The sequence below is a fragment of the Mus caroli genome, unplaced genomic scaffold (assembly GCF_978045245.1).
Source record: "Mus caroli unplaced genomic scaffold, Mus_caroli_1 scaffold_16, whole genome shotgun sequence".
NCBI classification, from domain to species: Eukaryota; Metazoa; Chordata; class Mammalia; order Rodentia; family Muridae; genus Mus; species Mus caroli.
In genome coordinates, this window is record NW_028227271.1 from 30800835 (window position 1) to 30815312 (window position 14478).

At 51.0% G+C, this 14478-nt stretch overlaps 1 protein-coding gene across 1 annotated transcript in view; it reads left to right on the top strand.

The window, feature by feature from the left end:
- Positions 1-14478, top strand: part of Ago2 (argonaute RISC catalytic component 2) — an 88135-nt gene that overhangs the window by 23609 nt on the left and 50048 nt on the right. The window contains exon 2 of the mRNA XM_021183054.3: positions 13028-13223. Coding sequence (XP_021038713.1) covers positions 13028-13223 — 196 coding nt within the window. The remainder of the gene's footprint in view (positions 1-13027; positions 13224-14478) is intronic.

Here is a 14478-nt window from a genome sequence, read left to right on the forward strand (position 1 = left end):
TTCTGCTTCTTATAATTTAAGACAAATGTGAGAATTTTCTTGCAGTTGAAATCCTCCTAAAAGCTGGGCAGTGGTGGCGCACACTAACCGGGCAGTGGTGGTACACGCTTTTAATCCCAGCACTTGAGAGGCAGAGGCAGGCAGATTTCTGAGTTCAAGGCCAAGTTGTTCTACAGAGTGAGTTCCAGAACAGCCAGGGCTACACAGAGAAACCCTGTCTCGAAAAACACAACAACAACAACAACAACAATTCAAGCTGAGCAGAAATCCTCCTAAAACAAGATACTGTACTTGTGTTTCGCTGAGGGTCACATGGCAGCCAACCTGGCTCACCTAGGATCTTGGATGGTCCTGCTGGGGCTCTGGAGTGTTGTAGAAGCTCTTTGTCCCAAGCAGAAATAGCATGTTCTCTATGCAATTTCAGCATCGATTTCCCTCTAAGCTTAGACAATGTTGAGATTGTCTTTTAGGGACAATATTGAGGTTGTCAAAAGACCATTGTCTTGGAGCAGGTTCTTACTAAGTCTACCTTTCTGCATGACTTTAACATGGAGGCCATAGGTGGCAAGCTGTGGAACCACCTTGCTTAGCCGGCTCAGAATGTAATGGGAGAATGTATGTCTCCAGGTTGAGTGTATATCAGCAGGTTGGACACAGCAGGAGAGCCCAGGTCATGGGTATGGTGTGCAGAAATTCTGGGTACCAGAGGGCTTTGAGGAGAGGTGACAGCAGCCTCGGTTACTCACTGGAGGCTGCTCCTCACGGTACAGGTGCACCTAGGAAGTCAGCATCCAGAGCACAGAGGGGCTGCCAGGGATGCACTGGAACTCAGCAGCTCTGAGGTCTGGGCATTTAAGTAGTGTGGTTCTGTGTCCACTGAACTTTAGGGGCTATGGAGACCCGCCACTGATTTAACCAAGGACCTTTGCTTGGTGGAAGTGAGGCTTAATATCTGGCCTGGAAGAGATGAGGAGGTGCAAGTTCAGTCTGGCAATACCAGGCACGCAGGACTGATTTCAGGGCCTGACTTTTCTCTGAGGTTTGCTGGCAAATTGGGGAAACTGCTCTGTAAGACTTGGCCCTGGTAGGGCAGATGAGCCGCCCCCCCTGGTTCCTGCCACACCTTTGTCTTTGTAGAGTAGATCTTGCAGTGGCCCTATCAGCTGGCCAGGCTTTTCTCCCCTGGTTCAAACCTCCTCCCATCAGAGTGGTGGTGGGGGGTTGAGATGTCACTTTCAGTGTCTTATTGCTATGAGGGGGTCACTTGCCCACTTCCTGTAGCCTGGTCTCACCCCTCCCCCACCTCACCTTTCTGTGTTAGATCATATAGTGATGAGCTCTGAGGCGGACAGGTGATCAGAGGACAGCGTGAGGCCTGCAGCCTAGGCCCTGGCTGGCACTGCTGTCTGCCAGGATGTCCCCGGCAGAAGGGCCATGTGCCAGTTCTCCTGGGTGGCAGGTGGTAGCTTGGCTTAAGAAAGGGCCTGTGTTGAGTAGGTTAGTAGAAGAGGTTCATAGGTTCTGCTACCTCAGTGGAAAACATGACATCCATTCTTTCCAAGACAGGCAGAGGGCCAAGGCTTGGTCTCAATCCCACGTGGTGGAAGTGAGACGTGGGGGAAGGGCCACCCTTCTCTTCCTTCTGGGCCTCCTGCATGCTGATGCTGCTCAGGTGCCCTGCCAAACTGCAGCTCCAGCCTCACACCTACTGATTTCTGGTTTAACATTTTCTTCCTGATTCTTTCTATTAAAATGCTTCTGGTCTCACAGATTGTAAGGGCAAACCAGACTTAAGCAGCTCCAGTGAGTGGCTCTGAGGGATGGATGACTTATTCTTGGCCTGTTAGATTCAAGTGTGAGGTCGCCGTGTCTGTCCCCAGCTCAGGCTGGAAAGCAAGAGGTGAGAAAGGCCCTGGTCCAGCCCCACCTATCCACACTGCTGTTGGAGACTTATTCCAGAGAAAGAATTAGAGCAGTGGGCCTGGGCCTGGGCCTGCTACATCATTGGTTGTTATTGATGCCGACAATACATGTGCGAATCGAGCACAAGGTTGACCTACAGTACCCTTCTTAGTAGGTGAGGGCTGGCCATTTCCTTAGCAGGAGGGGTGTGGCACTGAAGACAGGATTGTACTGCTGCTGCCTCGTGGACTCCACTGCGCTGGGCTGCGAGCTGTGCAGGCAGCCTCTCCCCTTGGGCTCTCTAGGGAGAGGTGTGTCAAAATGGGGATGTTTTGTCTCTTAAAGAGTGAGCACCGTGCATGTGGGAAGAAGTGTGGGGAGGAGTCTCCCTACACACCAGATGGAGGAGCACGGGTGGAATGTGGACCCCTAGTCAGGGAGGCAGTGCTGGGCAGAGCAATTGTGTTATTTTCAGTTGTGCGGGTCTGTTGTGAACTCCCCTAGCCATGGTGTGAACTCAGAGTGGGTGTCAGACCTGGTTTGAATCCAAAGCCAGCAGTGTTTCTGGCTCTGGGGTGGAAGAGCAGGACCCTTATCTGGACAGGGTCCCAGGAACTGGAAGCACCAGTATCTCTCCAGGACCGTAGGACCGTGAAGAACATTAGCAGTGACCTCACGTGGGATGTGCGGTTTGAACAGGCCTACTATGGACCTCAGGCTAGGAGTATTCCTAGGTCTCTCTTCATGAAAGGACATAGTGGCTGGCTGCTCACGGCTGCCTCTTGTTTTCTTTTTCATGGTTGGTTGAGAATGAGTCATGCTGGGTAACCAAGGGTGACCTTGATCTTCCTGCCTCCACTTCCCAGGTGCTGGGGTTATAGATAGGAGCCTCACAGCCAGCCTGAGCTGCCCTTGCTAATTACAGCTGTCAAGTCTTTGGATCTTTTTCCTGCCAAGGCTGAGGACCTGACTTTGTCTGTAGAGGCTGTGGTGTAGTTCACACTGTGGTCTGTGGGCTGCTACCAGGAAAGGGTCTGCCATTTGGCCCAAGAACCCTGGCCCTTCTCCCCATGCCAGTAAGCATGTCGAAGTAGGAAATGAATTTGATAAGTGGGTGTGGACATGCTAAAACCTCAATAAGTGTATTGCCCCGCCCCACCTGAGCAGATGCCGACTGACCGTGCAGAGTAACAGTCCCTCCCTGAGGCTTGGGATTCCCTGCAAAGACTGTCAACATTGAATTATCAATCAGGCTGCTGAGATCAGCTACTCTTTCATTTACCTGTGCAATCAGCCAGTCCACAGTTGTGCATAAAACGACACAGGTCCCCTGGTCAGGATGCTAACTGTGCAGTCTAGCAAGAAGCAGACTTTGGCCCTAGGACCATAAAGCATGGTGACTCTGGACTCGAGGAAAGACAGAGTGAAGGCGTTCTTTCTGCTCAGCTTCCTCAAGTTACACCAGGGTTCACTATGGGGCAGTTTTAGCCAGGTACTCATCACAGCAGCCGGGCCCCCTTGTGGCAGTTGTATCGGGAAGAGTAACTGGGGTGCAGCCTTGGGGAGTTGTCTATATAGTTTTTCTTGAGCAGCCCCATTTGTTTAGTGTGGTATTTTGAATGTTACAGGGGAAGAGTTGCTGGACCTGAGGGGGTTTAACTTGTGAGAGAACTGTTCAGAATTTACTAAGCAAAACTATTTTTGAGATGGGTTTGGGGGCCATTTCTCAAAGAGGGTCATGATCAGAGTTTCATACTGAACCAAAAAAGCCACTGAAACCCCCACTGTAAATCAGTGGGTTCCGTTTGAGACGAAAGTGAGCGGTTGGATCTCCGCAGGGCGTGTCACTGTCACAGCTGACCCTAAGCCTCTGTGTGCACCCTGCGCTCACATAGTACATTCTATCACTTGCTGAAATAAGGTCAACATATATTTAGCAGATTACTCATTAAACCAAAAGGGCCACATGAGTAATTGTAGTACTCCACCCTCTGAACCCCTCAGAGAAGCCTGACTTACCCAGCACCCTCACACCCCTCAAGTGTCCGATCCCCAAGGACCCTATTTCCTGTCTCACCCAAACTAGCTATGATGACAAGAGATTTCCCAGAGGGTTTTTTTTTTTTTTTTAAATCAGGTGTGATCAAAGCAAAAAACTCCCGGGCAGCTAGTAACTTTCAAGGACAACAGGTTTCTAGAGGACGAGGTCCCTGCCTTCCTTTCCTCTCGTGGCAGAGGGATATCCTCCATCCCCCACTACACAGGAGGACATCACTGAAGGGCCTTGTGGTTTATGGAGACATTAGGTGATGGCCAGAATTAATTCCTGATTCTGTGTACTCTGGAACATTTAAATTCTGCAGTGGCCCCAAACAGCTTCTGAGATCAAACCACCCTATTCTACGGCAGTAACCGCCCACTGCTCAGTCTTCATCTCCTGTGCTCAAGTGCCATTAGGATGGTCACCCTTTCTGCCCTAGAGTGCTCAGCTGCATCTCTGCAGTGTTTGTTTGCTAAGTCTGGAGCCAGGTCCTGGAAGGGCAAAGGCTCCCTCCCTCGCTGTGGTTATGTTCTGCTCTCTCAGATTCTCGCACGCTCGCTCGGCTTACAGTAGAGTTTGCCAAGCTGTGGGAGTCAGAACTGGGGTGGGAGGGATCTTACCACAAGCATGGTTCCAGTCCAAGCTGTACTTGAGCCAGATGCGAGGAGGACGTGAGCATGGGTGTTCCTGTGTTGGAAGCCACTCCCGCAGCGGGGCTGGTTTTGGGTTTGTGTTCTCTGTTGGCTGGTGGTTACTGAGGTCTTCTGACAGTGGTTCTACACTGCTTCTGCTAATAGTGTGTGGTAGCTGTGTTCCTTCTCCAGCCATGGAGCAGATGGCCGTGGCTTCGTTCTTGGTACACACTCCTGGCATCCCTTTCTTGTCCAAAAAGCCTGGCTGTGTTTAATGTAGCTCTGTCAGTGTGGGCAGCATATGGCTAGCTGCACAGTAGGATTGTAGGATCGTCAACTATGCAATGCATCCCGAGTCTCCCAAAAGCACCTGTTTGACAGAACCTACCATCAGTCTGTGCTCCTGCAAGCTGTCAGCTTCCTCTCTGTTCTGGAGCCTGCAGTGTCCAGCTTTGGCCTGACTATTGTCTAGCCAAGAACCCAGACAAGTCACCCAACCATGAAGTGTCTGTAGACGCTTTCCTGTGGGGCTGACAGTGGCAGAAAGGTGCTGGTGTCCATGCCTGTTGTGGTCCACGGTGTGGTACGGGTTGGCTTCCCTGGCTGTGTGTCACATGCTTTTCATTCATAATTTCTGGCTGATGTTCAGTGTGCACACAGACTTCTACAAGAAAGATGAACTAGGTGCCTTCAAAGATACTGGCTTTGAAGCCCAGCCCTGGGAAGAACTCTGCAATCTTGGAGTGTTCCCCTCTCCCTTTGTGGATGCCTGAGGCTAGGCTGGGTCCTGGAGGAAGAGCCCTGGGTTCCACTTGTCCTGGGCTTGCTTGTCTTTCATAGTCAGGCCTTTGTTTTTGTTTGTTGGTTTGTGGCTGAGTTCCTCTTACTCTAGGATGGAACTTAGTATGGCACAGACATCGTCATAGTCACAGCTATACACCTGCTTCAGCTTTCAGAATGCTGAAATACAGGCTGTAGCCAACACAACTGACTCATCATTAGCTTCTTAAGCTACTGTTTGGTGTTGAGATATTCATATGGAGTGTGTGTGTGTGTGTGGGGGGTGTACATGTTGAAGCCATGCCATCGGGTGTCTCCATTTTTAAAATTTTATTAAAAAGACAGTGTCACCGGGCGTGGTGGCGCACACCTTTACTCCCAGCACTCGGGAGGCAGAGGCAGGCGGATTTCTGAGTTTGAGGCCAGCCTGGTCTACAAAGTGAGTTCCAGGACAGCCAGGGCTATACAGAGAAACCCTGTCTCGAAAAACCAAAAAAAAAAAAAAAAAAAGATAGTGTCTTTGAACCTGGAGCCCACCACTCCAGGGAGGGCTAGACTAGCAGACCAGGCAGTCCCCCAGGAATCTGTTTCTTTTGGCCCTCCAGGTGGCTTTTCTAATGGGTCCTGGGGCTCTGAGCTCAGGACTGTCAGGACTGTCCCAGCACTTGGTTTACTGGCAGCCACCCCACGCCCACTCTGTCCTGCAAGTCACCCAGGAGTGAAGTCATGAAACCTTTGTTCTGTTTAAAGGTCATACAACTCATACTTAGATGTCATAGCGGGACTGCAGGTGGGTGGTGACAGGAAGCGGCCTTCTGGGAAGGGTAGCAGCTGTCCTCTATGCTTTCCTCCCTCCCCCCTCACACTGAGACCCTCAGATGGGGTGCAGTAGCCCCCTTATGTCTCTGTGCACATAGACCCGAACCTGGCCAATGATGCTCACTAGTCTGAGCAAGTCTGAGGGGATTTTTCCTATGTAGGTAGCTCAGGTTGGCCTCTTACCTCATGTTCCTCCTGTCTTAGTCTCCTGCAATCTGGGATTGTGAGTGTGCACCCCCCCCCCCTTCCTATGGTTAATTCTACAGAAAAATCTCTGACTTGCTCACTAGTCTGAGCAAGCGAGGGGTGGGAGTTTTCTCCTGGTTTCCAAGGTGACTCCTGGTTTCCAAGGTGACGTCCTGCTCCAGGTGGTTTGTCACATGACACCTGTAGTCTTCAGCAGGCACAGGTATACAGTGGCAACAAGATGTGTGCTTGCCACACAGTAGGCCCTTAACGAAAGCCTGACTATGTGGGGGTGGAGATGCAGGCGTTGTCTTAGTTGAACAGGTTGAATGTTTGTTTAAAAAGGTTTATTTTATTCATGTCTATGTGTGCCATGTGAATGCAGGTGCCCCTGAAATTGGCACCCTGTTTGTGAGCTGCCCCGTGTGGGTGCTGGGGGCCATTGCTCAAGCCCTTGAAGGGGTGTTCATTTTGTTGTTGTTTTGGGTTTTTGTTTTGTCTTCCTAGTTGACAGTGTCTTCCTATGTAGGTAGCTCAGGTTGGCCTCTTACCTCATGTTCCTCCTGTCTTAGTCTCCTGCAATCTGGGATTGTGAGTGTGCACCCCCCCCCCTTCCTATGGTTAATTCTACAGAAAAATCTCTGAACAGTCACACCCTTCTACTTACACATCCCAGAGTGGCCGTCACATGAGCCCAAAGCACTTGTATATGGGAGCGTATGAAATGCCTAGGTCATGTCCCAGGGCTACATGATAGCTACATGTGTGTCCGTGCCAGGATGCCATGTGGGGGCGCCAGTGTCGGGCTTCCTCAGGACACCAGCCTCCTGATTCAAACTCGAAGCCGCCCATGCCAACAGCCTGCATGATGAGCAGGCGCAGGAGAGGCCGGTTGCCATGGCAGTGGTAAATGGTGAACTGACGCACATTGTTGCAGCCATGGTGACAGCAGAGTCCCTACCACGTCTGCAGGGTGCTGGCCTGACCTTCCAGCTGCTCCTGCCTCAGGAGGGCGGTGCCGCCTTTTCCAAAAGACCCCTAGAGAGAAACAGTTAACCTGCCCATCCCCCATAACCAGTCTGAGGGCAGGTTTGATGCTTTCGAGCTGGGTGCCTGCTTCTGCCTTTAGAGATGAGGCCACCCCGGCCCTAGAGACCCAGGGAAGCTGCTTCTCACGTGTTCAGATCACGAGTTCCCTTGTCAGTCTGGTGACGCTGGTGTGGGAATTTTTCTGGAATAATGATTTTCATGGCAGAAACAAAATCTACAGGTTGATAGATCAAATTAGTCATACTGAATTAAAGCCATCAAAATACCAAATTTAATATGTGATACAAAATAAGGACTTCTTCATCTGTGTAACCGCAGAGTCGCGCGGGTGATGGGAAGCACGCCACAGTGCTAGTAAGGGTGGCTGCCCATGGGCCAGCTGGGTCTCTTGCCACCTGAGACTGTATCGAGGACAGGTACTGGGACAAACAGGTCTAAGCTTGCCAGGTTTTCAGTGTAGCATTCATTCGTCCTGAAGGAAAAGATGTCAGAATGCCAGGCTGGGATAGCCAGCTTGTAGATCTGGTCTAGCATGCAAAAGACCCTGGGTTCAAACCCCACTGCATAGATGTGGTGATGCACACCTATAGTCTTAGCACTGGCAAGCTAGAGGCAGGAAGATTAGGAATTCAAGGCCAGCCTTGTCTACCGAGCAGGTTGGAGGCTAACCTAGGTTACATGAGACCATCTGGAAAGAAAAAAGGAAGGAAGGAAAAGAAAGTCTCAGAATTCAATGTGGAGTTGCAGTGTAGGAGTGGAATGCTGAGCTGAGGGTGGCTGGAGGTGACACACAGACCCACAGAGTTGTGTAGCTTCTGGCTCCCATTGGGTCCTTGGTTCCACAACACACTCTGATGCCACAAAGTGTCATCCATACAGGGGTCACCTATGGTGGGCTCCTAAGCTGTGAAGTGCCTGGGCCAGGGTGAGGGCCACGGAGGAGCTCAGTGAGGTGGCTACTTTAGTTCTGAGAAGCTGTAGGCACTCAGAGGCCTCAGCCTGAAGAAGACAGGGCAGGAAGATGGGCAGTCAGCGCTGAGGGCGGGTGCTGTCGGAGTTCCCACTGTGGCTCCTAGTTTCTGTCCCGGGATGAAGGGAGATAGAGGTGTATTCTCTCAGGGGTGTCAGCCTAGACTTTGTGTGGTCCTGAGGGAGTTTGGAAAACCCTGAGGTGGTTTGGAGCTCTGGGCATGGTATAATGTTAAAGGAAGGACGAGGGGTGGGGTGGGGGTGGAAAAACCCAGTCAGGTCTAGCTGGGGCATGTGTGCTTTGAGGCTCATTTTACAGGGATTGTCTCATGGTGACTTTCTCTGTGGTTTTAGTCTACTTTTCTCTGTCTTCTATAATTTTTTATTATCAAGGTTGGAAAGAATAAAAGTATATTACAGTAATGGCTCTGTTTCAGCTCCACCATGGGCAGAGAAGAAGCCGCAAGGCCCCTTGACTAAGAGTGGTCCCTGGTTGGCTGAGAACATTCCTGAGGGCCTGTGCAGAGGGCCAGGCCAGGAAAGGCGCAGCAGCCAGGGCAGCCAGGTCCCCTGTTCCTAAGCCTGTAAGGAGAGGGAGGATATAGGTTTTTCCAGAAGGCCCTGTGACCCTCCTTGGTAGTAGTTTGTAGCAAGCATAGGTTGCTGGCCTGCAGCAGGGCTCTTCAAGCTTGGCACATTATCTGGGTAGGGACCATCTGTCTTCCACCCAGGGCCTCTCCACATCCCTCAGGAAGCAAGTTTTCCCAGGAAATGTTGACTACACAGTGCTGGTCTGGGTTGTACATGATGCTCCAACAACATCCAGCATCCCTGTCCCACGGCAAGAAGTGGACAGTGTGCTGGTGACCTGGGTTGTCAGGGCCGAGTCACAGGATTCAGGACCCTTTCCTAGGTGCCTGAGGGCAGGTAGGAATATGGGTAAAGTAGACCCATCCTGCTGCTGCACACCCCTACTACACACATGCCGTGGGTTTTTTTGGTTTTCTTTTCTTTTCTTTGTTTTTCCTTTTTCTTTTTTTGCTAGTCAGTCCTGGTGTGGGAGGCTGAGGCTGGACCTATGCTAGGGACTCAGAGCATTCCAAGCCTACAGTACTTGTGTGTGGTAGGTTGCTCCCAGGACCTTCCCTGGATACTCTGTCCCTGATAGTCCCATGTTTGTTGTCTGGAGCTGGTGTTTGTGCTTAAACTGAGCATGTGGGCAGAGCAAATGTTTCCAGAGTACAGCACTGTCTCTTACAGGGAGGCTGGATATATGCGCACCCATGCTCCAGGTAGGAGTTGGGGGGTAGGCATCTCAGCAGCCTCCCTTGTGCAGATCCCCTGTGCGCCCCAGGACTTTTGAGGCCATCCTGTCCTGCGGCGGGCTCGGGCCTCTCTTGGCATCTGCTGCAAACACCAGATCTTTTGGTCTCCTGGCCGCGGTTGCTCATACAGGAAGTCTCTGTGTTACTCATTCTCTGTGTTTCCCTTTCTCTGTTTGTGATGGGGCTCTAAAAATGGAGCTCTCAAACAAATGTGCTAAGTGATCAGCGAGTAGGCAAACACTGGGTGCCAGCGTTGTCACCACGCTGGCACCACACTGGGATTGTGTCCTGGGAGTCTCCCTGTCGGGGAACCCTCTGCAGCAGTGAGCAGTAGCTGGGTATATCATCCAGGGGTTTAGTAGGGGACACTGCCCCTCCCTGAGGCCTCCTAGGTGAAAGATGGGATTTGCCTTCTTGGTCCCAAGGATTTCCTTAGAAGGCAGCTGGGAACATTCAGGACAAGGGTAGGAGACCAATTGCCAGAGCAGGTGTCTGGGTGCTACCTGGGATTGGGGGAGAAGGGACATTGGGTATCTGAGGGCTGTGCCCAGAGGATAGAGAGGGCAGGGCCAGCCACCTGGGAGTCTTTGGTGCTTTCCTCCTCAGTGTCAGAAAGGAGGGGGTATGGGGGCGTGCTGCCTTTTGCCTCTTCGAGCTTGGCACATTATCTGTCGGGTCAGAGCCTATACCTCACAAGCTTAGCTGTTTCCCTGCTCTGTTCCCTTCTCTTGGGAGCTCTGTGCTCACACGGAGCCAGCTTCTCTCCAGGGCTTTGGGTCTGAACCTCCTGCTTGTTTGGCAGTGTGCACTTGGGGCTCCCTGGGAGTGATAAAAATAGGTCTCTGGTGTCTCAGAAGAGGGATCATGGGATTACAGTACTTAGGAAGAGGCCTAGGACCGAGAATTTGTATGGGCCAGATGTGATTTTATACTCTCCGTGGCTTTCTATGAAGTAGCTGCCTTGTCATTCCTTCCAGAGGTAATGGGAACAGTATCTTGTGAAATCACACTTCATGTTTCCCCACTCCCTTTATTGATGCTGCCTGCAGCCCCAGCTGGCTGGTGACACTCTGCAGTCCCCATAGCTGGCGATAGGGGGTGGGCTTCCAGGTGACCCTAGAAGTGAGAGTCTGAAAATATGCTGTGGCCAGGTCTGGGTGCTGAGACCACATCAACCATGACAGAAGGGGGACCCTGGGCTGGGCTTCCCAGGAACGCCTCTTCCGTTGACTTTGTAAGCTGGGGTCTGCCCAACCACGTGCGATTACTGGCTCCCACACAGTGTGTCTGAGCTTCCTGACTGTGGTTTGGCTGATTCTGTTCTCAGCTTTCACTGCTTGGACCAGTGGTGACCACCTGAGAGCAGGGACCACAGTCCCGTGACTGTTCTTTTGTTAAGTCTTCTTTGACCTGAAGGTCAGGTAGGTTTGTTCACCTGGCTATTCTGTGTCCTGGTCAAGGTCTGTGGAGGGAAGGATGGTGGGTGTCCTGGAGAGCTAATACTGACTTCCTCCTGTTGGGTGTTGATCATCCAGAAAGGAGAAGCTTGCGTAGAGGACAGTTTCTCTCCTCCTTTTAAGGCCCCCAACACGTTAGGGCCTTAAGAGGGGGCTTGTGGACTTTCAACTGCTTTCAACTCTGTAACCATGTCCTCTGAAGTCCCATTAGAGTAGAGGGGAGACCTGACTGCTTCCAGCGCCGCTCAGCTAAGTGCCACTTTAGCTTTCTTGGAGAAAACAGAACTGAGAGTGAGCAAGCCCCAGGCTCCCAAGACAGCTCGCAGTACTGTTTCTGGTGGAGTGTTTATTCCCAGTGATTTGTCAATGGGGATTGTGGAGTTTTAAAAAAACGCAGGTGGCTTATCTCTTGACACAGGACATTTCAATGAAAATCCTAAGTGGTCTGTTATCAAACAAATACATAGTTGTATTTTTCCTAGATTTGTTATTAGTCATCTACTGCTGTTGAAGTTCATGTGACACTTTCCCATGTCTACATCAAAAGCAGTGTCACCGTGCATGCCTGTACTGGTGTGTGTGCTCAGGAGACGTGTAGGAGAGAGCTAAGTTGGAGGCCAGCCTGTTCCTATGTAGTGAGTTCTAGGCCGGCTGGGACTGTAGAGCAAAACCTGCCTCAGAGCCAAAGCAGAGCAAAAGCGGGATTTGAGGATTTGAGAAATACTGGGGATACCTTTGCCTTGTGTCACTTGTGTCACCGATAAGTCTTGTCTGGTGGGTCTTGCTTTCCTCGATGTATTCCATGGCTTCAATTCCCCATTGGCAGCACAGGTAAACCTGAGGTAATCTGACTCACCCAGCACACCCTCAGTTGATGGTTGGGTTCGTGTTAAAACACCACTGGAAGTGTTGCTTGGTCCATGGCTGGGATGAGGCTCTTGAGTGGGGATTTCCAGGGCCAGAGCCTGTGTGAGCCCGCGCAGCCTATAGAAGTCACAAAATGGCATTGTATATGTGAGCACTGGGAGCAGGGAAGCTGGACTGTCTGGACCCAGGACTCTGATGCTTGCTCAGGGTCCTTTTTAGAGACTCGGAGTCTCCCTGGCTTCCTTGCACAGTGGCAGAGTCCATTCGGTGTGCCTGAGCTTCTGTTGCACCCTCTCTGACCTTGGGATGGTAGCACAGCATCCTGGGGTGGGAATAAAGGAAATGAAGAGGAGGAGGGGAGGGGTGAGTTCCTGGGCCTGGATTGGGACACTGGTTAGAAATGGCCAGGTAGGGCTGAGATGTGAAAGGCCGAGTTACTGGGCACTGGCACAGACCTGAGCTATAGACAAGGTGTTAGAGAGTCAGAGGTGTAAAACCCCTGGGCCTACCCAAGGTTCCTGTGCTGTGCATGATCACATGGGACCGCAGAGGGTGGTACCAGAGGGGATGAGCAGGGGAAGTGAGGTGCACCGATGAGCTTGGGGAAGGGAGGCTAGCTGTGACCACAGTGTGAAAGCTCTGAGTCTGGGTGAGAGAGAGGTGAAAGTCCCCAGCAGAGGAATCCTCTCTTGGTGATCTGGAAGAACAAGAAGTGTGGGTGCGGGGGTGGGGGGGTTGGCAGAGTCACGGGCCAGCAAGCTGCCTGTCCCTTGTTGGCCCCTGTTGGGTAGGGGTCCCTGTGATGAGGTGGAGCTGCACAGGGATGCCATGAGGTGGTAAGAAGGTATGAACAGAGGGGAAACGGAGATGGTGGAGCCCATGGAGAGACGTGGGCCTCCGGATCCAAAGGGCGTGGGAAGGTTAGGGTGCATCGTGACTCTCAGGAGCAAGTCTGAGCTTGCACGCCCTGATGCCTACTGTCTCCCTACTCTTTTCCAGTTCTTGCTTCTCCTGCTCCGACAACATCACCCATCCCAGGATATGCCTTCAAACCTCCACCTCGGCCGGACTTCGGCACCACCGGGAGAACAATCAAACTACAGGCCAATTTCTTTGAAATGGACATCCCCAAAATTGACATCTATCACTATGAATTGGACATCAAACCTGAGAAATGCCCTCGGAGAGTGAACAGGTATCTTCTGACCCTGTCCCAGGAAGGTGTTAGGATGTATTTTTCCATTGGTTTTTGGCATTGAGATGTAATCTGAGTATAGTAGAACCCCAACATTGTAAATGTCCTGCCCCAGAGTTTTAGTAGGTGTGTATCCATCACTTCTGAGTTAGCCTGAGCATAAGTCATAGTTCCACCTTTTGTCTGCTTTTACTATGTCCTGCCTACAGAAGCCATGCAATCTCATTTCTTTGGTCCAGAATTGTCTTTGGGATTTATCTATATTGTTTTGTGTATTATATATAGTAGTTACTTTTAGGGGATATTATTACATTGAAGTGTGTGTGTGTGTGTGTGTGTGTGTGTGTGTGTAGGCAGGTCCACGTCCATGTGTGGAGTCCTGGGGTTGACGTTGGGCATCTTCTCCATCACTTTCCACCTCGTGGGGGTAAGGTCTGTCATTTAAATCCAGAGCTCTGCTGGGCTAGTCTATCTTGCTCTGGAGTGCCCCTTTGCCACCAGTGGCTGCCAAGCCTGATAGGCATTTGCATGGGTTCTGGTGATCTGAACTAGTTCTCATGGAAACATTATAGCTACCAGGAAACCTCCTAGCCCTCATAGAATACTTGATAATTTGCCTTTCTTCTTCCTGGTAACACTTGGGGTGTTACCCCAAGTATGAAGCGCCATAAGAGAAAACCCTTTTTTTTCTTCCTCCCTTTTTAAAATAGACATGGGCTTCCCTTCCTCATAATTGCGGGAATGGGGTGTGTCCCAGGCAGGTGCAGTGTGTCGTCATCTCCATCAATAAGTTGGGTAAAGGGGTTTATCCGTAGCTTGTCAGTTTTTGAGCTGTTCCTGCTGCTCTTCTGGGGGTGTGTCTGCTCCTATGGCCTTGCTCCTCATCCCAAGTAATAATTGATGAATTTCCCCTTGACACAGGAGGTGTGCTGAAGCCTTCTGCCCTGTCTTGGTTCTGGATGATCTGGAGTCTGTTGGGAATATTCTCTTCCAGTCTGAAGTCTGAAATTTGTTTTCTTGTATTAGGTTTTTTGTTTAATAGTGCCTTTTAACAAGTAAAACTTGCAAGTTTTGTTGGAGTTGAGTTTATGACCTTTGAAAGTGGCAGGTGTCACCCCTAGGAAGTCTGTCAACAGAGGTGGTAAAGATCCTGTTGCTGTGGAAGAGTTGTAGTTTGGGCTTTTGTGTTCAGATCTGTGCTTCATCCTGAACTGCTTTTTGTGTGCAGCGTGAGGTGAGGTATTGTGGAGGCTTT